Here is a 24,113-nt window from a genome sequence, read left to right on the forward strand (position 1 = left end):
CTCGCTAAAGAAGCCTCTGACACTAAGTAACTGTCCACAGCATATCTAAAGGGAGTCACAGGAGGACTACAAGGTGCTTCACGCAAAACCTTCCAAGCGCAAGGCTTCAGGCTGTGGAGGTACTGCTCCTCCGCTAAGGGAGACAGCCCTGAGTGCACTTTATGCAACAAAGGCTTTCTAACAGGGAACCAGAATGTTAACTATGGGGACTTCAGGCTTCATTTTCAGAGCCCTGAGAGACATAACACACTGCGCAGTGACCGGGAGCAAAGCTATTGGGACGACCATGACAGCACCAAGGAGGCAGGGTGTCCTGGGACCACCTTGGAAACCACAGCAACGCTCTCCTGGATCTCCGAGCAGACGGTGCCCAGCCTGACACATAACATCTAGGCTAGAAGCTCTCTTTTTCGTTTTACTGAAAATTGAGGAATCTGTTCATGAAGTGAAACGAAACCCTTCAATATCCTTCCAGAGTAGGCCCCAGAAGGAATCTTAAAATTAATTAATTTTTAGGCCACAGTTTCAAGGTCAGGGTCAAAGTGAGAACAAGCAAAATGAAGACATAAGAAACCGGTAAAATCACCGAATGTACATTCTGCAACAGAAAAGACAACCACAGTTAACGTATTTCATCCTATGGATCACGCTCAGGAGTTCTAAACTATCATGTAAGAAAACCTGGTAGGCCAAAAGATAAGGCAGATAAAAGAAATAGCTACATTAAAAAGCAAAAACCAAGAGATCACAACGACCACAGTCAGACCAAATTTAAAATTAAAAAAGAACGGAAATACAAAATCCTAGTGATGAGTTGTGCTACACACTCCACTTGTCTCCATTTTATTTTATGAATAAAGAAATCCCAGATAGCAGCCAGACAAAGGCAGGAGGCTGGACAGACTGCAGCACAGTGTCACCTGCCGTATCTGAAGGAGACCCTGCAGTTCAGTTGCTTAACCCCAGTCACTACTGTGTGGTCTCAGGAAAAGATGAGCAATTGGTATTTTTTTAATTAATCGAATGCTGGAATTTGTCATTAGGCATCTTTCAGGAATGCCATATTTCAATTAGGCATAATGTCATCAGCCCAATTGACTCTGGACGTTCAGGTCTAGATGATTTCAGGAGGGTGAGAATGCATCAGGAGACTGATTTTATTACATTTCACTTAAAATAGATTACGACTACCCAGTCACACTCTTCCCTCCAATTTGGTCATTAATTGTTAAAGATCTGGACATTTCTATAGTTCCCTGAAAGAAGAAAAGTACTTACACCATGATTGTTGTTGTAAGTGGCTCCCCATTCCCTGCCTTCCTCTGCTTCTTATTTTGACATTTATAAAAGTCAAAACGAGCAGAGCAAAATAAATGTGCATATCTCTTCTGTGGAATAAACTCTGCCCCACATTCCTTTCTCAGAAAGGGAGGGGGAAAATCATCATCAGAGAGACACGGTTTTAAAATTTTGTTCTATGGCCCTGCAACTCCTGAAGCCGTAGTCAGTCAATATTGTTAATGTAGCTTGTTAATTTGATAGGATTTGTCAGGTAACTCCACTGGAAAATTATATAAAACTGTTCCAGATGAAAAGATGATAGTGACATGAATTAAAGTGATAGAACAATAGTGGAATATAAACCAGAAATGACACCCAAAGTGGCTGTTGATTTATTGCCGTACTGAGTTTGGTTCTGGGCTCCCATGTATATTAGTGCTACAAATCTGGGTCCATTTAGCAGAGGGATGCGCATACATACATCACCAGCTCCTGCTCCAAGCCAAGGTCACTCCCCATTGCATCAATCTTTTCAACAGAGCCTACTTCACAAAGCAGGACTTTTGTAACCATCTCAGATGTAACAGACTCTAGTCCTCTTTCATCTTTCTTTTATCATGTAAAGTACACTTTAACTTCTATTATTTTTATCTGCAAATTGTTCCTGTAGAGTTCATCCATTATGGGCTGTATCTTAGCATCAGTAGCCTAAGCTCTGTTCCACCACGAGAACACTTTCCCAAACACACCCTTCCCTGGGGTTATTGTGTAGTCACCATTCACCAGGGGGAACCCCCAAGTCTGCGGTTTGGGGATGAAGATGTGGGAGTTGAATGCATTAGGATCAAGACAGGCAGGCAGGTGGAACACCACTGAAACAAGAGGTATATTTCAGAACAGCTGCGTGGAAATCAGATTTTTTCTGAATCAAATCACATTTTCCCAGTGACTTCTAGTTTCAGAGATACTTTATCTTCATTTTGGATTGATCTGTAATTGGCAGGGGCTCCCAACACTTTAGTTTTAACTTTCTCTGCCCTGCAGGCTTTCAGTCAAGCAGTTAATGATCTGTAAAACACTTGCCTGCCTAGAGGAGTCACTATTTAAAGAAGCCTGTAGGGGAATCTCTCCTGATGGGAAAAATCCTTTTCTACATTAAATAATCTTCCCCTCCTTAAGATGTGTGAGTCTGGCTTCTTAAAGCAGGGCACACGGCCTCACAGGACCCTGCTCGCTTCTGCCGGACAAGCGGCAGCACCATCGGAGCCCACTTTCCTGAGCACACCCACCAGTCTCCACTGCGGAATTTAGCCTGAAGCAAACAGACCTCTTGGGGCCCCGGCCTGGAGCTGAAAGGACAAGGCAGCCTGGTGGAGAGGAGAGCAGTTTGGAGGCTGGTGCTACAGGCCAGGTCGGGGGCAAAGGGTGGTGAGGCATTAACTGGTACCAACTCTGTGCCAGAAAGGGTAGGAACCCCTTGTGTGCACTGATGCCAATCTCACAACCACCATATGAGGTCGGTTCCTGTGTTTTCTTCTATTTTATAGATGAGGAACTCGAAACCACGGGGAGGAGACGTAACTTGCCCAAGTTCACACAGCTGCCAAGGGGCAGAGCCGGAATGGGAAGAAAGCCAGGTAACCTGGTTCCAGAACGTGTCCTCTCAGCCCCAGCATTATTCTGCCAGAACTGTGCGAGGAGCTGTATATAACCTGTGCTAGGAGAAGGGAAGGTGCTGGTTTAAGGCCGGGGAGTGTTTAAGTGGGAAAGCCGTGTTCATACCCAGAGCCATCCGGGTCCCGAGTGTGGGACTTACCCCATCGTTCCTCACCCAGTCTTTAATCTTCTCTCTCCATTTTCACCAAGGAACAAATAATTTTCAAATGTGTCAATAAATTGGAGAAGGCAATGGCAACCCACTCCAGTGTTCTTGCCTGGAGAATCCCAGGGACGGGGGAGCCTCGTGGGCTGCTGTCTATGGGGTTGCACAGAGTTGGACATGACTGAAGCGACTTAGCAGCAGCAGCAGCCAATAAATGCACACCTTTAATTTTGTTCATATGTGGCAAACTGAAGCATGAAGTTCTATCAATATTCTTCTGTTCAACCGCTGAGCATGTTCTGATTTCCCTGGCTAGAGTTTTGTGTCAAGTCTCTGAAGAAAAGGGCTTCCTTGGTGGCTCAGCTGGTAAAGAATCTACCTGCACTGCAGGAGACCCAGGTTCGATTCCTGGGTCGGGAAGATCCCCTGGAGCAAGAAATGCCAACCCACTCCAGTATTTTTGTCTGGAGAATCTCATGGACAGAGGAGCCTGGCGGGCTACAGTCCGTGGGGTCACACGGAGTCAGTTGGACATAACTGAGCGACTAACAATTTCACTTTCTTCTAAAGGAAAGGCAGAGGCACTCCTTGAAGTGTCGTTTATGCATGATTAACAGGCAATTCAAATGGTAAATCTATGTCCAAGAAAAGAAGGGAAAGCTGGTTTCTATTAAGTTTACATTTCTCTAACTTAAACGGCCAAAAATAGAGGACTAGTTAAGACAACCATGTAGGAACACAATGCAACCATGAAAAACTAAGCATAAACAAAGCTCTGATTTGGAAAAATTCTTATGATGCTAGGTGAAAAGGACAGGGAAAATATTTATAGAAAAGAGGTCAAAAGGATATGCTTCATAGGTTAAGTCAACTCTGGCCAGTGGTAATTTCACCAAAATAAAAACAAACATCATTTTAAAAGTTGACTTTTTTGGTGGGGGTTGGTTTCTACTTTAGAATTCAGAACGCTTTCCCAATTTTTAAAACATGAGAGGACAGGAGTATGTTAAATTCTGTAACTGGTAATGATGAGAAGTGATTCTAAACTGGAGACGACCTCCCCTGAGCAGTCCTGCGGTACCCACAGGGCTGCAAACAGGGGTGCCACTCTGACCTACGGTGCCTGGGAGGCTCCACTCCAGCAGGCTCGGCCAGTGAGGAGGAAGACAGGACGCAGGCTGGCCCGAAGCGGCCAGGGCTGGCCCCTTCCCTCGGAAACAAGGGAGGCCATTTGTCTCCTTTACCAGCTCTCTTCCCCAACCCACTTATCCAAAGCCATCCGTCATGACCTTTTCATGTTCCCACTTCTGACAGCTTCCAGATACAGTGAGTCAAACTTCACTGGGAGCAAACTATCACACCAACTGTCAAAGCAGAAAACACTGCCTGATTGCTGTCCTACATCAACGCCAGCGTATAAATCCTTCCTTAACAAGACAGCTCAAAATAAACAAAAATGCAACTCTAACGTATATACAACTCTCTGGGGAGACTATTTGTCCAAGGCCTTAGAGTTATCGCCAGGAGACCTGTGTCTGTTTTAGCTAACTGAAAGATTTCCCTACGAGGAAATTAGCCCTGTGCATTATTTCTGCTAACACAGACTGGGCACCTACCCTGGACAATCTCTGTGCTGGGTCCTTTCATGTGTAGCAACTTATCACAAGCTCAGCATATCTCTATCAGGAAGGCAGGAGCAGCCCAGTTTGTATTTCAAGGCAGTGGCATAGAGGTTAGGGACAGGGAACTCTGGAGTCAGACATTCCTGATCCTGACTTTGGGGATCAGCTTCCCTATTTTCTAATGCTGTGATTTTGGGAAACTTGCTAAAAAACTGGCAATAATAGAATCCACCTCATGGGCTTGTTATAAGGATTGAATGAAATAAGACTTGTAAAAGTGTCAGCCATCGTGCTTAATCCATAGCTAGCGGCCTTCTGTTATGGCTCAGATGGTAAAGAATCTGCTTGCAATGCACAAGACACCAGTTTGATCCCTAGGTCGGGAAGACTCCCTGGAGAAGGGACTGGCTACCCACTCCAGTATTCTTGCCTGGAGAATCCCATGGGCAGAGGAGCCTGGTGGGCTACAGTCCTTGGGGTTGCAAAGAGTTGGACACAACTGAGCAATTCACATACACAGGGACACCTACTACTACTTCTCATGACTGCTGCTATCCGGAGTCAGGCACTAGGCTAAGGGATGTGACACAGATCAAGAGATGATGGTCAGGACGAGTGTGAGCTTGGAGAGTCACAGGAGGGATATGAACGAGGGACCTGCCAGGCTCTAGTCTGGGGTGAGGGTGGGGGGTGATTCTCTTGGGGAGCCACTCTATACCCCAGTATGGGAAACACCAGGATCCAGAATGACTGTCCAATTGCGGAGACCAATGCTCTCAACCCCATGAATCCTGGCAATAGCCTCCTATCCCCAAGAGGGCAAACTTCTTCCTGGCAACCTCCAAGAGATCAATTCAAAATCAGGAAGAACATTTTCACACCTGAAGCTGTGGAAACCCTGGTGCTAGGGAACCCCTGCCCTGCATGGTCTCCAGGTCATTAATCTGGAGATCTTGATCTGCTGATGTTATCCTGGGCAAAGTGGCAGTCTCCCTCGGTGAGCCTGAGCTTCCTCCCTTGTAAAATGGGGAACAGTACCAACTTGCAGGGCATCATGAAGGTGGAATGGCCTAAGCATGCAGAAAAGAGCAGAGCGCCTGGGACATTGTAAGGGCTCAATCAGTATGAGGATTACTACTAAAACGACCGCAGGAAGGTGAACTGCCACACTTGCCCAGGGTGAACCATGTCAGTAAACAGCGAGGTTGGGGCTGAAGCCCAGGTCTATGGGACCAAGTCCAGTGTGTGTTCTGACCCCTCAGCTGTTCCCTACTGTCCCCGAGGGCCATGTGTGGCTCTTAGAAGGCACAGCCCCCCTCAGGGCACACTTAAAACGCCCTTCCCAGAAGCTGAAACACCAGTGTGTTTCAGCATTTAGCATCCCACACCTCAGTGTTTTCCTGAGTTACTGCTTATTTGCTCAGACATCACGAGCTGTGGTTCATTCATCACTTTCCTACAACCGCGAGTCTGAGACGACAAAAGCCCCACCACTGGTAAACCCCAGAGTCTCTTTTTACACAGTTCTACAATCCTCTTGTCTTCCGGTTACCTACAGCCTGCGAAAGCCTGGAAAAGCCCCCTGGGAGGGCCACTGAACAACTCCTTGCCAGAGTGGATTTTGCTAAATCTATATAGCAATCAATAGCATCCACAGAGCAGGCAGGGAAGTCTTTGAAACTTTTCTGAATTTACACACAGGATCAGATACACAGGCTGTTTGGGCTTAATGAGACCTGAGAGATCACCTAGTCTGGGACTTTCATTCTCCATACAAAGAAATTGAAGCTCAGGGCTGGGATATGCCTTGTCTGATGTCACCCATTAATGACAGAGCTACAACATAATTCATATCCCCAAACGAATAAGCTGGGGCTTACAAAGACCCAGTGTATCTCACCATGCACTTTTATAATGGTCAAATGCATTGCAGCATAAAATGCACAGTCTCCGACAATTTATCAGGGATCCAAAACGAGATCAGTAGAACCTTACATTCTTGAGATCAAGTGGATCACTAGTTCTGTTAAGTGGAAAAACATCCCCAAATCACTTGGGATCCAGAGCTAAATGTGGCCAATTTCAATGTAAGATTAGTTAGAGACTTGGGAACAAGTCTGCTATACTTGACTAGACTATTACCCTTGGAGTGCAAACGCAGAGGTGGCTTGACCACAAATGAGCCCATGTCTGTACAGCAGAACTCAGCACGGTGCTCAGCACAAGGAGCTTACTAAACAAGACCTTGGACTATAATCTCAGTAACACCCATCCTTGGATGAGGGCTAAATTCTCGCTGTAGAGAAGGCAGCTGCAAAGATTTTATACTGGCAAAGTTAGGTTCCCAAACTAAATATTCTCCTGGTAAATACATGGTTCTCGGGGGGCATTAGTGGTAAAGAACCTGCCAATGCTCACTCCCTGGGTGGGGAAGATCCCCTGGAGGAGGGCATGGCAACCCACTCCAATACTCTTGCCTGGAGAATCCCATGGATAGAGGAGCCTGGTGGGCTACAGTCCAAAGGACTGCAAAGAGTCAGACACGACTGAAGCGACTTAGCAAATATACCTCAGGTGAACTTAAATGTGAGGAAGCAGTAATGTTGTTTCTTAAGAGAATTTATATTTAATCACCTGCAGAATGAGGAAACATCAGATCTTCCCCATGCTCAGTACACTGGTGGAGCTCAAGTGCCAAGGATGAGGAAGTGGTAAAAAGAATATGGAACCTTGGTCAACTTTCACCTATCTGATTCCCATTAACTTCCATTATGCCAATGGTTATCCACTTTTTCCAGTTCTTAATTCTTTCTTAGCGATCTGAGGAGCCTGGCACATTGTCATTAGTAATCCTGGATTACCCAGTAGGGATTCTCAAAAGAGAAGATCTGGGAGTGGAGAGGAAAGCATACAGTTGGAAGAAGCCCCTCGAGCTTCTGACATTTTCCATCAGGAGATTTTCCCTTGACTTGATCACTGCATTAAGCACTAATGCGGTAAAGACATTTTCTGGAGGAAGTCTTGACAGTGTCTGTCCTGCTACTTCACAGGTTCACTAGGATTTGTTAAATTCTGTTCCAACTTTTGGTTCAGAAAATGTTGCCACAATAGGAAGAGAATCATCATTTAATACTAGAATTTCTTACTACCTTATTGTTACGAGTACTTAGAATGCTAGAATTTGCATTCCAAATTACTCAGCGGATCCAGGGATCTTGGAGCTAAGCACAATGCATGTCTCCCCATGAACATTTTAGTGTCTCTGCACGGAGAAGGGTTATCTCCTTAGTATTCAATCTGAGATGGAAACATGGAAGGAAGATTGGTCCGTTTCTTAAGACCACACATTTCAGGATTGTGTCATTACTTGAACTATATACTCCACAGGTACTCCAGCGCAAAGTAACAGGGGCATATATTTTATTCAAACAGCCACATGAACTACTTTTAGTGTCAGAGTGAGCCTGAAGAGTAATCAGCCCAGGCCACCGATGTAGATTTCACTCAGGCAGTCCTGTGTTGTAATGTGTTCTTAAGTTTGCATGCTATGCATTAAAAGTAACACTGTGATAAGGTCTTCTCTTGAGGGCTGGCTTGTAGGTACTGGCCAATGGATTAAATAATGACAACAAATGGCAAACACGCTGCCTCTCGTCATGCTCAGGCCCAGGGCAGACATTTTTAATCAATCACCGAGTTGACGTTGCTCTCAGATCCAGCCTGAGATGCTACCTCAGCGCAATGCTCTGGGCAGTCATTACAAACCTGACTGGAGCTGGTGTAAGACAAAGCCCTCTTTGCTTCTCTAAGGTATGTGCTACTGTACTTGATACTTCTGTTAACAAAATACTGTGATCAGAAGTGTTATGATTATGCCTATGGACTGCTTTATGAGGAGAGAATGGAGGTAACCATGGAAACTTTTGGTAGAGGTTATTTTATAATCTTACACAATAATGACATGGATGGAATTCATGGTATATGTTCAGTGATATATTCTTTTAGTGATGTGGAGATGGTCAATACTGGCAATTGAGAAGGTGAAGGGCTCAAGTTAGCACAAGTGGCATGACTATCAAAACACTTCTCAGCCTGAGACCCTGTGCTGGGAAAACCAGGCTGACCTGCCCAATCAGTAAAAACAAGCCTTGGACAAAGAAATAAGGGGCAAGAAAGTCCTTTGAATACTGTGAGACTGCATTTCCCAAACCGCACAATTAAGAGGAGATTCTGAGCCAACAGATCTGGGACGAGGCCAGGAGTTGGTGATTCTGATACACGGTCATGGTAGGAACTGCTGCTTTACAGTAGCATGTAAATGACAGGCCTTCCCTGTCTTGATTCTTACATGGGTTTATTGGCAGCCCTGTGGCTGGTGTGTCATAATTAATTCAGTTTCTATAAGCCAGATAACAAGAACTTATTGATAGTATACTATGGGCTTCTTAGATCATGGCTGGCATTCGCCATCTGATCCTTTTCTTAACTTTTTGACCACATCATGTGGCAAACGCAATTTTAGTTCCCCAACCAGGGATGGAACCCATGCCCTCTGCAGTGGAGGCTCAGACTTAACCATTGGACCATCAAGGAAGTCTACCTTTTGATGTTGTAGAGTCAGTTTCCCTAAACCTACTTCAACCTGCCAGCCTTGGGATGTTTGGGTAGCAACCATGTCTTAGCAACCCATTCCAGTATTTTTGCCTGGAAAATCCCATGGATGGAGGAGCCTGGTAGGCTGCAGTCCATGAGGTCGCTATGAGTTGGGCGCAACTGAGTGACTTCACTTTCACTTTTCACTTTCCTGCATTGGAGAAGGAAATGGCAACCCACTCCAGTGTACTTAGGCTCCTTGAGTACACTCTTGAGTACGCTCCAGTGTACTCAAGAACTTCTTGCCTGGAGAATCCCAGGGACAGGGGAGCCTGGTGGGCTTCCGTCTATGGGGTTGCACAAAGTTGGACACGACTGAAGCGACTTAGCAGCAGCAGCAGCAGCAACATGTCTTAGTGCCTGATCCTGCAGTCAAGCGTACAGGAGCTCAAGTTAATGGAAAAAAATTTCAACTTAGCATAAGTTCAAGCAAGGTCTACCCTTAAAGGGCATCTGTGCTTTTAGGCCCAACATGGAAGGGAAGCAGACAAGATGAAAACAAAATCCAAAAACGTTTTTGGGAAATATAGGAACGGTCAGGCATGATGGCCTTGTCTGGTGAGTTTTCTGGGCTGGTAGAGCAAGGATGGCAAACAGATTTCAGCCTAAGAACCAACACCAACTGATTGGTGGGTGCTGCTTCTGGGCTGTGTTGGAAAGGGGTCAGGTCTGTGCCAGAGGGAAGAGGTGCAGTGATTGGTCAGCACTGTGAATGGAGGAGGGTCTAGCAGCACACACGCTACCCTGACACTGACCTCCAGATGCTAGGGGACGGAGAAGAGTAAAGGATGCAGAGCATGTTTGGAATGGGCCAACTAGAAGTAATCACTTCCTTGGTGAAGGGACACTATTAATGACCAAGGTGTCTGTCATGTGATGGACTGGACTGAGTGTACGGGATTGAGTTTCAGTCCCAGTTCTGCTACTGGGATGGATATCCTACTGTGTATGTGATGACTGAGGGGGAGGGCAAGACAGTACTTGTTAAGTAACAGCTAAGTGCCAGTAAGCACTAAGTGCTTTATATGCATCACAGGATTTCATTAATGCTTCCAAATGTCAGTTTTCTGTCATGAAATGGGAATAGCATTGTCAATGTGCTGTGTCAATTAAATAGGGTAAAGGGGTGAAAGTTCATTGTATACCATACATTGTTATAGGAATAGAGTATTGGCGCAAGGAGGATCTGCTTGCAAGGAATGATCCAGTGGTTAGCCAGAGACCTCAGCCTCAGACAGTCCTGGGTTCTGATCTCAGCTTCACTACTTACTAGATTTCCCCTACACCCCACTTTTCTCACATAAAAAAATAGAGATAATATCAGTACTATCTAATAAAGGCCTATGATCCAGGAGACAATGCATGTAAGAATGACCAGCAGAGTGCCTGGCATATAGCAAGCATTTGATAAATGATATCTGCTTTTAAAAATTATAGAGCTTCCCTTGTGGCTCAGCTGGTAAAGAATCTGCCTGCAATGTGGGAGACCTGGGTTCGATCCCTGGGTTGGGAAGATTTCCCTGCAGAAGGGAAAGGCTACCCACTCCAGTATTCTGGCCTGGAGAATTCCATGAGCTGTATAGTCCATGGGGTCGCAAAGAGTCAGATGTGACTGAGTAACTTTCACTTCACTTTAACAATTATAATTTTTCTTGTTAACTATTTAAAAAGATTAGATCGTTGCCCTACATTTCATGAATGGCCTCCGATAAAGTTTTTCATTCACATAAAAGTCTGGGGAAAACTGATTGAATCTGGGGTGTTGCAGATCAAAATCTGAGTCTCTTATTCCCTGACTTTTGCAGAAACAAGTGGCAGATGGTTAAAACTGGAACATCGGCCCCTGCTCCTCAATTGGGAGGCAGGCCGCTGTGACGGCACCGTGGAGCCCGGGGATGCTGAGCCGCGGCAACGTGTTCTCAGGTACCACTCACTCAGAGCGCACGGCTGGTCTTCTCTGGGATCGGCAGCGCTGCTGGGTGAATGCCGCACACAGACACTTACCGCTTAGAAGAACTTGCCACAGGGGGCAAGTGAAATCTCTGCTCTGACTGACACAGGATGGACGAGCAGAGGAGACCATCCATCAGTGTCAGGAAAGATCTGAAGCACCTGGCTAGTCAGTTGAAATAAAATAAATTATTTACTGATCTCAGAATCCAGCTGCTCACTTGACTGCTCAGAAAGACTGTGTGCTGCCCTGGACTTCGCAGTTGATTCTGTTTCAGAAAGGAAGAATTTCCAGACTGCTGCGTGCAGGCTTTTGTTGTTGTGAGAATAAGAAGGTGTTACCATTTGCTTTCCAAGGAGGAAGTCTGTATCTGAATTCACGTACATGGGAACAGGAAGTGGACTTATTCACTGCATGATATAGCACTGATTGGCATGGTTATCCAACTGTCACAAAATTATTGTACTTAAGATTAATTAATGAAGCTTTTGCTTACAATGCTAAAGACTAAATTTAGATTCATAATGGAAACAAATGCTGAGACCTATTTTAGAAGTGCCTCAGTTGTGACTCTCCACCAGAGGGCGCTATGGGTGTCACTGGAAACATCCAGAGCTGACTGCAACCAGCTTCCCAGTCATCTTGCTTCTGAGAACCAATGCTCTAGAGAGATACTTGGGTTACCAGCATCATCCATGCCTACTTGACAAGTCCACACCATGACTTTGCCAATAGAAAGTGAAAGCGAAAGTCAATCCGTTGTGTCCAACTCTCTGTGACCCTATGGACGGTACAGTCCATGGAATTCTCTAGGCCACATTACTGGAGTGGGTAGCCTTTCTCTTCTCCAGAGGATCTTCCCAACCCAGGGATCGAACCCAGGTCTCCCGCATTGCAGGCAGATTCTTTACCAGCTGAGCCACAGGGAAGCCCCTTGCCAATAGAGCGACTACCTAATCTGAGTGATCTGGTTAAATACTTTCAAGATGGTGGAACAGGAGAGAAAGCAATAAATAAAATAAATATTAGAGACAATGATAACACTAAGATAAACTCTTGTGGGCCACTTTCATACATAGTCTTGAAAGGTAAACATTATAATTCCCACTTCATAAATGACAAACATGAAGACCGAAAAAGGAAGGAACTTGTCTAAGCTTAGGTAAGCTGCAGGTAAGCAGTAAAGCTGGGATTCAAACCCACTGTTCCCTGCAGAGTTGGGTGTCTTGGCACAGATCCTTTTGTGAACTTTTCCCTTTGAATAAATATACAGATCAGAATCTGATGAATTCAAGTTTGGCTTTTACCCTTCAGAAAAAATTTTGGGACAGAAGTCCACACTATCGGTTATCTTTCCAAGGCACTGCTTTCCACCTGGGGAAACAGCAGGCATGGGTTTGCTGATTATGCTCGCCTGGGAGAATCCCCGCCTTGCACCCTGGACCTCTATCTCGACTGCAGTCAGGCTAGTTAGAAATTCTTAAATTTCTGGGCTTCTTAAAGTTGGAACCACTCAGAAAAAGCAGACCTTCTGTTACTGGGAAAGAATCGCAGGCAAGCACGAACGATGTATGAGTAGCACTCTTATCTTCGCAAACTTTTAACTGAGGATATACAAACAGAAAGTGCATAAAGCCTAAGACTATATAAAACCTGACTTTCCCACCAAGTCTACAGAAGTCATGTAATCAGCACCTGGACCAAGAAACAGAACCTTACCAGCACCCCAGATGCTCCCTCTCCAGTCGCTGTAGTCTCTTCAGCCCTGATAACCACCATCATTACGTCTACAGATTATCTTTGTGTATTTCTGAACATTATATAGATGGAACCGTACAGCATGTGCTTTCACCCCCTTTCTGGATTGTTTTTGAGCCTCATTATTTTTACTTCTATGAGAGATACCAGAAAAAGCACCTTTAGGAAGAAAAACACTGAAGAAGTTTATGTTTTAACAATCAAAATTAAATAAGCCTTTTGTACCATTTTGGAGGTTTTTTGTGAGGAGGGATAAAGGATAAAGAGGTCTACAGAGCAGGAAAAAAGATGGGTTCTGTGTGTTCTAATTCTAAGACACTGGTGCTAATTTCTCTATTTCGTCTGTCATAATAACCATCATCTTAGAAGCTGATGTTTATTGAGAACTTGCTATGTGCCAGGGCCTTTCTAAGTATTCCACGTGTGATAAGACATTTGGTCCCCATAATCACCCCATCTGTGAGATAGAGACTATTATCTTCATCTTACAAAGGAGGAGACTGTAGCTTTGCATCCCTTGCCTGTGCTGATACAGCTAACGAATGAGTCAGGGTTTGAACCGAGACTTCTAACTCTTGGGTCTGTCCTCCAAGCTTCCACTGTGTGGCATCTCCACTAACAGATCTTGCTTAAGAGGGTCTACCAACTGCCAGGCCTCGGCTAAGCTCGATGGAGTATCTGACTTGCTCCCCACAGTAATCCTAAGAAGCTGGCACACTCACATTCTCATTTAAACAGAACAGAATCGAGGCTCAGAAAGATTAAGACATTGCCTAATATGGCTGGTTGTTGACAGAGTCACAATTTAAACCAGATGTGATTCCAGTGCTCATCTCTTAATTACTAAGCTACTGTCAGCTTACTTCAAGCTCCTGTCAGTCAAGCTGGTAAGAGATATTTGAGAGATTCTTGAAACTTATCACAAATTAGCCGGACTAATGCCGATGTAAGAAAAGGTTTTATTATGAGACACATATGAAACCTTTGTGAGAAACAGAACATTCATGAGTCTTAGAGTTAGAATTCAAGCTTTCTCCCTTTACACATGAAGTAAAGGATGCCCAGGAAGGGGTGGTGTGGCTGAGGTCCCAGCAGAGCCCGGGAAGAGGCCAGCTCCTTGACTGAGAAAGCCTGGCACCTGTACCCATTGCCCCCCTCCCATCATCCTCTGTTAGGAAATGGGGGCACTCACATTAGCCAGACCAGGATTCTTCCCTGAAACCACCTGCTGTGTTAAGTGTGGGCATGAGACATCACCTCTATGCACCTCATCTATTTCATACCTTCTCTGCCAGATGGAGACAGTAAAAGTACCTACATTTTAGGTAGGTTAGTAACGCATGTACAGCACTCACACGTGAGGACATCTCTAGGTAACAGCCATGAGGAGGAGGATGGTGTGGTGTTCATATCATGCTGACAACCACGGCATTTTTTCTACTCCTGTTAGGTTTAAGTCATAATAGAAATTCAGCGCTTCATGGAAACAAATTGACCCCACATATTAACTGAATTTTAGTTCCAGATTATCTGGTGTGGATCCAAGTATAACTTCTGAGATCATTAAAAAAAGCCTCCTGAATAAAGGCATGAATGACTAGCAATGAATTCACAGAACGAGAACAGGCAAGTGGTGATGTTACAAAGCAGTTCTAAGGAGAGGATGTGAGCAAATTACAGAATGGGAATCATGGAACTCCACAGAAGTCAATCAGTCTGAAAAGAGTCTCGAGTTAGTTCTATTTCTAATCTTCCGCTTCATAAAAAAGAAGACAATACAGAGCTCTCAGGTGGCAAAAAGGAGCGCCTTTAAATTTCATTGTTTCAACATGTGCTCTGAAAACAAACTACCGCTTGTCATTCAGGCCACACAAAGGCGGCAGGCGGTTTCTCTCCCCATTCCGACTCTGACCACTTACAGGAAGTCCGTCATCTGTCCACGCACTTACCTAACTGGACGTCGGTTGTGAAGCGGAGTCTGTGGATCATGCTGACTTTAAATGACTTGTAGTGGTGGCTGCTCAACATATCCTGTACTGTAGCTATGTCAATCTGCGAATCCTCCTCAAAAACCCCGTCTGCCCTTGAACCTGGGGAGGAAAGAGCAGTTTAACACATAAAGATACATGAGGCTTGGCAAATGGTGTCTGCTTTAAAATGCTTTGGGATAAATTAAAATAATATGGGCTATTTAATTTGGAAAAGAAAAGGCTGAGTGATGACTTAATAATGCCATTCCAGTAAACAGAGCATGGCAACATATTAATCACTCAACAATTAATTCCACAAACACGGCCTTGTTCCACGGCAGCCCCCTGGTAGGGCAGCAGCCATACAGAGGGCAGAAAAACCCCTGCTCACCAGAAGCTGTGTTTCCATAAGAGTAAGTCAAAGTCACAAAAATATGGTTACTCAGATTCTTGCTTCTTTTTCTAATAATTTTCCTGATCATAAGAGTAATCCGTGTTCCTTGAAGAATGCTTGTCCTTTCCAAGATTCTCAAACCGTCTGTTTATGAGCTCCGTGGCCCGTGGCCCACAGCCTCCACTGGTTCAGCTACGAGCCTGCTTACACCTAGATGGCCGTGGCAGTCTCCTCAGTGGCCTCCTGGCCACCAGGCTCCTCAGCAATCCAGCTCCTACAGGACTTTCCAGTTTGTCTTTCTAAAGCTTTGATCAGTTATTCACTCATCAAACATCTAGTCAGAGCTTTGTGCACACCAAATACTCAGATACTGGGGACAAGTAAGAACACTGGAACTCAGAAATCCTCCCTGGCTTCCCAAAGCCTCCTGAATGAAGCGCACTCTTTTCAGTCAAGCAATCAAGGCTGTCCAGTCTTACTGAAACAAAAGCTTCCCACTTGTCACTTTTCACACATACCTTCTCTAAGCAATTCTCAAACTCCTCAGACTGTGTACAGGTTCAGGTTTCTCTGCTTCTGGGCCCTTGCTCATGTGGTGCTCTTGGCCCAGAACATCCCTTCTGTCAAAACTCTGCCCAGGCTAGTCAGACTCCAGCTCTCCCTGAACTCCACAGCAGCTGGTTTATACTGGACTCTGGAGCCAGGAAGACCTGGGCTCAACTTCTGGCTCTGTCTCCAAGAATAATGTTGGACATGTGACTATTTCTCTGAACCCTAGACTCTGCCATCCATAGAATATCAAAATGTACTGAAAGAATCTAACATACAACACACGTAATAAACAGCAGTCATGGTTACTTTTATTCCCTTGTCACAGTGGATCACGTCCAGCCTTGCACTAGAACTGTTGAGTGGTTGCTCTTAAATTGGGACCTTTGTGAGGATCAGGGAAGTTTCTTATTCATCTCTACATCTTCTCCTGCATGCAGGACAGGCAACTGGCATGCTCTCATTAAATTTTGCTAAACAAATAAATCAATAATAATGATGACAGCTATTAATAGTACATGGGAGTACTCATGCATCAGGCATGGCGCCGAGTACTTCACACATGCATTCAAGTCTCAAGACAACCTGGCAGGTAGTTCCTAGAATTTTCATGTCGTACAGATGAAGAAGCCAAGGCTTTGGAACTCTTGTCACCCCCCCGCACTCCCAAGTCTGGAATGTGGTCCTCTGAATGCGCAGCTGCTGGGGGGAGGACGCACCTGTCTAGAAAAGGCCAACCAGAGTGGGGCGCCCGAGGCCTTGTGATGAGAACCCAGAGCTGGGTCCACAGGGAAACAGAGAACTCCTTGGCACAGGGTTGGAGGGATGTAAAACTCTAGGTTTGGGCATAAAACTGGAAAATTCTATGATGCCTGCCAATTACACACTTTCCTTCCCACTGTTATTGTTTACAGGGCAGGCTTTTAAGTCAAAGCTGGCTTCTGATGCCTTCACATTGAACTGATTTATTAGGAACTGGATGTTCTATTTTCAAACACGACAACTCTTGCCAGCCTAGACCATCCTAGCACCTACAACGACGTGCTCCCCTCAGAAAGGCTGCAGTCTCATCTTTAAGCCTCACCAGTCACTGGATGCCTGGGACACGGTCCACATTTTGACCTCTCTGCCCAAGTCACCCTTCTCCCCTTTCTGCTCCCTCCTGGCCTGTTCCTCTAGGCCTCCTCCCCATCCCTCTGATGAGCTTAGCTCAAGCGACACGCCAAGGAAGCCTGAGTCTAGCTCAGCTCCTCCTGTCACTGCACCCTGCATTTCCCTTCAGGTTATTTATCACAGATAGTAATCGCCTGTCTCTGCCATTAGACTGTAACCCCAAGAGCAGAGACAGAGTGATTGCTTTATTAAACACCATCGCCCAGACCCCGCTAGTGCTACCAAGTACAGAATAAAGCAAGAGCTCAATAGCAATCTACTGGATGAATACTAAACACTATATCCTCGGGATCAGAGAGGTTTCGCGACTTAACCAACCTCACATTGCTAGGATGGGCACAGTGGCATTCAGCCTTTGCAAGGCCCACTGGGTAACCCTGCCCCCTTTCTCCGGAGCACTTGTGATTTTGGACAGAGATGCTGTGATCATCTGGTTTCCCTAGTAACATCCACATTGCAAGCCAAGAGGAGAAATTAAAGTATTGAATAGTTATTCACTTTCTCTAAATATACCTTTTACTAAAACAGAACTGCCAAGTTGTGTTTATTTTTATTTTAGAACCTCCTAAATTGAGAATTTTGGAGAAATACTAAAATCCTTTCATGTTTTAAATCACTGAAAGCCATCTTTTCTGAGAAAAATGCCATTATTAGATACAACCTAGCTCAAGAACTTCTGTTTTCTTTACTAATTAGTATTTTCTAAATATTGGAGGTATTTGATTTGGAAAGAGGTAACAGTCCATTTATGCTAAAATGCCAATTATTTTTTTAAAAAACCATACTTAAGAGTTTTACATTTTATGATGTTGGATTAAAACCAATTTAAAAATTACTATAACGTGACATATAATTTTTTACTGAGCAATTTCAATGCCAGCTGCTAATAAAGCATCTTAGCTGTAAATGATAATTCAGATGCTTTTAGATAAAGTGGTGCATAAATATGGCTGGAAATTGATTTAGCTTCTTGCAGAAGCTACTGAAGAATGACACATTTTGTTTAATACACCAGCTAATGTAGTCCTAAAAGCTCAAACAAGTGCCAGTTTTCACTCCTAAATTTGCTGTGGGAGATTAATGAAAACTTTATATTTTGCTGAAATGTTAATAATGGGCAGATGAGATGATAGGATTTTAGTAGAGGTCTTAAAGCTATGGAATAACCAGCAGGGCTTGTCAATTTCCTCGTATTAATTTTGTTCAAGACGTAGATAGCTGGAGCTGGCTCAACGCACTAATGCTTCTCGCACTGACCTTCTACTCTCTGACAGTGTAAATTCATACCCCATTTGGGGGTTTAAGTCCTCTTGATACCTGGGTGAGTTCTGAGCCTGGCCCTGGCTGACAAGGGGCATGTTTACGTTTATGATCAGAAGGGTAACTGCACTGGAGAAGTGGAGAAGGAAGGAACAGCCCTGCACTCACCTCTGACACGTGCACTTACCCTAAAGCAGGTTTTTCTGCTGAATGAGAACAGCCTCTGTTCTTGGAACTCTGGTGCCACTTCTCAAAGTAGGCTCAGGAGTGCCTGTGCTTGGAGGGGGCATGTGTGTGTGTACAGATCAGTCAGCCATCCAACCTCTAACTACTGTCCCCGTGCCTGCAGCGTGCTGGATTGGGAAGGGACACTTTTGAGGAGAAGGCAGGGTTCCTGATCTTCAGGAGCTTACAAACTCAGTACAGGGTACCAAGAAAACACGCCAAGGCCAAGAGACGTCCCCGATGATGCACACGGCAGACACACCATCTAAAGGCACACATCTGAAGCAGACTGCTACACCAAAAGCATGTTTTAGTTTTTTTTTTAGCCGGACAAGTTCTGAATTTGCATGTACACCTTTACTGTCTGGATCCTTCTGGAAAGGCATGAGTCCAACCACACATGAAAGATGTCTGGCACTGCACCATGTGCATATTAAAAAATACTACTGTACGATCAACTTCACATTTCAAAACTACTTCTGTTAAGAGAAGACATGTTTATCTACTCGAAGTAAAAAAAAATAGAACCCAAATATGTTAAAAATAAACATTAAAAAACCACTCCCCAAACTGTTAATTTAATTGAAATATAACCCTTTGGTATTTTGTTAAATTAGCAATTAAAAAGGTCACAAGCAATTAAACGAAACAAAAGCCACACTGTGTTCATCTACATTAATGCTGAACTGGGTCTCCTCGTGAATGACAAGATAAATTGTAATGGTGCCTTCAAAGACTTCACACCGCATTTTGTCAAAGTCGGGAGTGTTCACGTCTCTATGTGCCATGGATTACCATAATGTATCGTGTCAAAACGCTCGGGCTGCAATAACTCAAAGATGTATTGTGATAGATCAAATTTTGGGGTGGGGCCTAAAAGTGACTTGAGCACTGGAGCTCAAACGGACTGACAACAGGCTCTGGAAGGATGATAGAGAGCACTTTCAGGATACGGAAAGCACCGAGGGACAAGCAGAAAGTCTGGGAGAGGAAGGAGCTGAGGTGCCTGGAGTAAGGAACCAGGAAAGAGGAAACAAGGAGCAGCACTTGTCTCAAAGGCAAAACCAGGCTCGGGAAGAAGGGGCAAAAGGAAGGGGAGAAGGGAAGGTAAAGGAAGAGCGAGGAGGCGAGAGCGCGCGAGGGCTAAGGTGTGGCCTTGGGGCTTGGCATCACCGCAAAGAACCCGGAACACTGCGTTCAGAGACACAGAGTCGAACCGAACTCTGGCACTCAGGGTCCGGAGCGGGCCAGAAGCTTGCCCAAGGTTCCGCTGTTGGGAAGAGACAGAGCTGGGACAGATCTGTCAAGACCCCTGTCCCTTCTTCCCCTCCCGAGTCACCACGCTCCTATGAGCAGTAGCAAGGACAGGGATTAAGGTGTGGGTAACTGTCACCTCTAAGTCAGCTCAGGGCCCCCGGCGGGCGTGGTGAAGGAAGTTGGAGCGGCGGGGGTGGGGTGGGGTCGGGGCGGGGGTCTATAACCTCAATACTATTTTCATAATAATGACAGTAAGACATGAGTTGCCCTTTTACACCTGTTTTCTTGGAAGTGCACAAGGTAATAAGAAGTTCATTGATAACATTTCTGATTCCACATTGCAACCAACCTTTAGGTAACTACCACTTGAGTTTTGGTAGAGTAACAAAAATTCATGTGCACCCTTATTGAAAAGGCTATTGAAATACTCTCCTCTCTTCCAACAATGGATCTATGTTAGCCAAATTTTCTGTGACTATTTCAACCAAAATAACGTGTTGTAGCAGACTGAATGCAGAAGTAGGTATGAAAATCCTGGTGTCTTCCAAGTCAAACATTACAGCAATTTGCAAAAACAGAAAACAGTTGCCCATTGGTTCAGAAGATTAGTCAATAACTTATCTTCCTCATGGTACAAAAATAAATGCTTTTCAGAGAAAAGAAAAGAAAAAAAAAAAAAAAACCCAAGCCAAAATAGAAGTGTTGCTCTTATCATTACATTTTTATAAGAAAATATTTTTATTTAAAAAAATTTTAATAAACATGTTACTTATGTTAACACATAATGGATTTACCACTGTTTTTAATAAATTCATAAATAATTTAAAATCTTTCACTTTTTAATTCCTAATACAGAGATAACCCAATAAACAAGAGCTCTTTGGGGTCTCAATAATTTTTAAGCATATAAAGAGGTCCTGAGACCAAAAAGTTTGGGAATTGCTGCCTGTATTGGTTCTTACGCCACGTCCTCATTGTCCCTGGACACCCATCTGGACAACCATGATGGGAAAGAAAAGTGCAAGTACAGCTCTGTACCTGTGTTACATCCCTGACAACAACCACAAACAGAGAGCCTGTACGCACACTGTTAGAGTAACAGGCTTCCTGCCAGGTGTCAGATCAAGGCTAATTACAACTAATATTGTTTAAGAAGCGTTTTCGTATACTACATGATTTCACTGGAGCTGAGGGAGACACTTAGAGGCAGTACATACATAACTTTCTTTCAGACAAATGAGCACTAACGATTAAATTAAAGCTCAGATGAACTTGATGTACGCCTCCAGCAGATGTCTTATGTTCCTGGACACAAACTACATGGAACATCAAACTTCGTTTTATGATTCAGTGAGTCTCAGGTCAAATCTAAAAGGCCTCATCCAGTTAGAAGTTAAAGCAACTTCTATCTTTCATCTCCAAAAAGATCCTCGCCAACTTTAGAGCTCAACCGAAGTTCAGTGGCCTTTGCTAAGTTCTTACTTGTGGGCTTCCCTGGTGGCTCAGATGGTAAGGAATCTGTCTGCAGTGTGGGAGACCTGGGTTCGATCCCTGGGTTGGGAAGATCCCCTGGAGAAGGGAATGGCAACCTACTCCAGTATTCTTGCCTGGAGAATTCCATGGACAGAAGTCTCTGGTGGGCTACAGTCTATGGGCTAGCAGGCAGTTGGACACAACTGAGTGACCAAGCAGCAGAGTAGCTCATATGTACACTCTCTGCAGCATGATGGCCCTGGTGACCCTTCCTCCCAGTCACCCAGCACCAACCATGTGCCAGAAGCTGTGCTCGTGCTTTGGGATCACTGGAGGATGGCAGCAGGGTTCGCACTTGGCTGGTGCAAAGAGTCTGAGAAGGCGAGTGGTGGAAAATAAAATGGTGTGGGTGGAGGGGAAAAGTCTTCAGAGAGCAGGACCTGACATGCAGTAAAATACTGTTATGCAAATGACTGAAGAGTAAACAAGCTACCTTCTGCCCCATTCTATCTTGTTGCCTTATTGCTACTCCCCAGATAGAACAATGCCGGCTTCAGCCAAACTGGATTTTGTTCCAGTTACACTATCTGGCCAGAATGTCCTTTCCACTCTAAAATTTATACACTTAGAAGTCTAATCCACATGGAGTCTTTCCCTGATCTTTTCCCTGAAATCCTGTCACCCTTCGCTGAAGGCTTTCATGATAAATGTCTTACATGATAAGTATCTGGACTCCCTTTCTGGACTATGGGCTCCTTGAGGGCAAGAACATTCCATCCTATAGAGTGCAGAGCAGATGCTCAATAAATGCTGTTGGTGGCTTGAATGAGGTTGATGTCACATATTAACCATAACGGTATCTGAGTTGTACACCATCCCTTGAGTTTTACCTCGGTTACTAAAACCTGACACACCAATCCTACTTTTCCAGACGCCTTACCTGGCAGGGACCCTGCCTCAGCAACAACTCCAGTGGCAGCGAACATTTACTGAGTGCTTACTACATGGCAGATACTACGCTCGGCACTTACATTATCTCACTTCATTTTCTCAATGCTCCTTTAAGTTGGCTAATAGTCTCCTTGCACAAGTGAGAAAAACAAGGCTCAGAAAGTCATCCTGCTAGTAGAGTCATACAACTAACATCAGCTGGAGTTAGGACAGGAACCCCCCTAACTGCAAAACTGTGCCCTTAACCACCACATAACCCCTTGGGTAAAAAATGTTCCTTAGGGGGACTGGGAATGTACAAGTTCATGGGCCATAACAGTATCTAAGGAGAATACAACTATGCCTGGCTTTGCTAGTACAATCAGGGATAAAACCTAACTCTCTCTCCTCAGGTAAGACTCAAAGCTAGTACACGAGTGAGTCACGGAGAAAAAACTCTCCTTTAGCATTCTATATCCATCACATTTTTTTCCCAAAGTCCTTTTAAGTCCCCAAAGACTCATAAGCCCCAAACTTCTCTTCTAGTAAACACTTCCCTTTGGCTACTAGTCATTTTTGCTGGTCTCTAAAAAATAATCAATAGGTGATATACTGTAACACACACATGCGCACTCCCATGCCCCGTGTAGTAATCTCTCCAAAGCCTCCAGGATCATACAGTAGGATATAGCCTTCACTGAATTTGCCGTGGTGCAACCAGGTAGGGATCCGTGCTGTCACTGCCTAATTGATTAAGCTCTTGGAGTCAGAGCCTTTCCACAGGGAGATTTCAGACCCTCAATAAATCAGGATAATCTTGTTTTATGAGGTGATCAGAAGGAAACGATTCAGGTTTGCAGAATTCCTAAAAAGAGCGGATCATGGAGGCCAGGGGTGGGGAGGTTTAAGCTCTGTGTCCAAGCTCCTGTCTGGTCCCCGCTCTCATCTTTCAGCACACGCTCCCCTGCTTCTTTCATTCCACTCCATTCAAATACACCATCTCAAGCACACCAAGCTCTTTCTCAAGACTTTTGGAGAAGCAGTCCCTTGGCTTCTGAACATTCTTCATGCTCATGATCTGAATGACTCCTTTTCATTCTTCCTCAAGGAAGCTTTCTGGCCTACTCTCACCAGCTCGAGCCCTCCTATATACTCTCACCCCCTCACAGCACTTGGAGCAGCTGTGAACTCCATGATGTGTGGGCTGTGTATCCTCTGTACTCTCCCAGCACAGTGACTGGCCCAGAGGAGGGGCCATCTATGTTTGGAGGATGAATGAGCAAATATATGTCCAGAGTGAGGCCTATACAGGATCAATCATGACATGCACAGGTCTGAACCACTTGCTCATTACAGGTCTGCCTGGAAGTTAGGATGATGACCGGATTCCCCTCACTTCCTCTTCTTCTATTGTGTCTGTCCCTGTCCAAAACACAAGAAAAGTAATGGAGTCTTCTAGAGAGTCTGGGTATTTTGGACAATTTACAAGACAAAATATCTTAAGAACTGGAACAACTGATCAGCACTGAGGCATCTCTCCGACTCCAGAGTCAGAATGAGGGCACGCGTGCTGGAAGAATCCCACCTCCCATCAGGGGAGTCGCTGCAGAAATGTCACCTGCTGCGTCACTCGACCATCAGGCAGGGGCTGCAGGGCAGCTTCCAGGGCCAGAAGCCCGCCAGAGGGACACGAATCTCTGTGCCCTCACTTAGAGCCCGTACGGGCTTTGTGGCTCGTCAAACGTGTTTCCACACTGCTCTAATGTACCAGTGTATCGCTTAATGAAAGTTCTTA

The 24,113-nt window shown here is 44.8% G+C and overlaps 1 protein-coding gene across 6 annotated transcripts in view; it reads right to left on the minus strand.

Annotated features, from left to right (window-relative positions):
- MAPKAP1 (mitogen-activated protein kinase associated protein 1) overlaps nt 1–24,113 on the minus strand; it is a 233,883-nt gene that overhangs the window by 30,559 nt on the left and 179,211 nt on the right. For all 6 annotated transcript variants that reach the window (XM_027556277.1, XM_027556273.1, XM_027556274.1 and 3 more), the window contains one exon: nt 15,037–15,177. In XM_027556277.1, coding sequence (XP_027412078.1) covers nt 15,037–15,177 — 141 coding nt within the window. The remainder of the gene's footprint in view (nt 1–15,036; nt 15,178–24,113) is intronic.

Source organism: Bos indicus x Bos taurus, chromosome 11, assembly GCF_003369695.1.
Source record: "Bos indicus x Bos taurus breed Angus x Brahman F1 hybrid chromosome 11, Bos_hybrid_MaternalHap_v2.0, whole genome shotgun sequence".
In the NCBI taxonomy this organism is placed as follows: domain Eukaryota; kingdom Metazoa; phylum Chordata; class Mammalia; order Artiodactyla; family Bovidae; genus Bos; species Bos indicus x Bos taurus.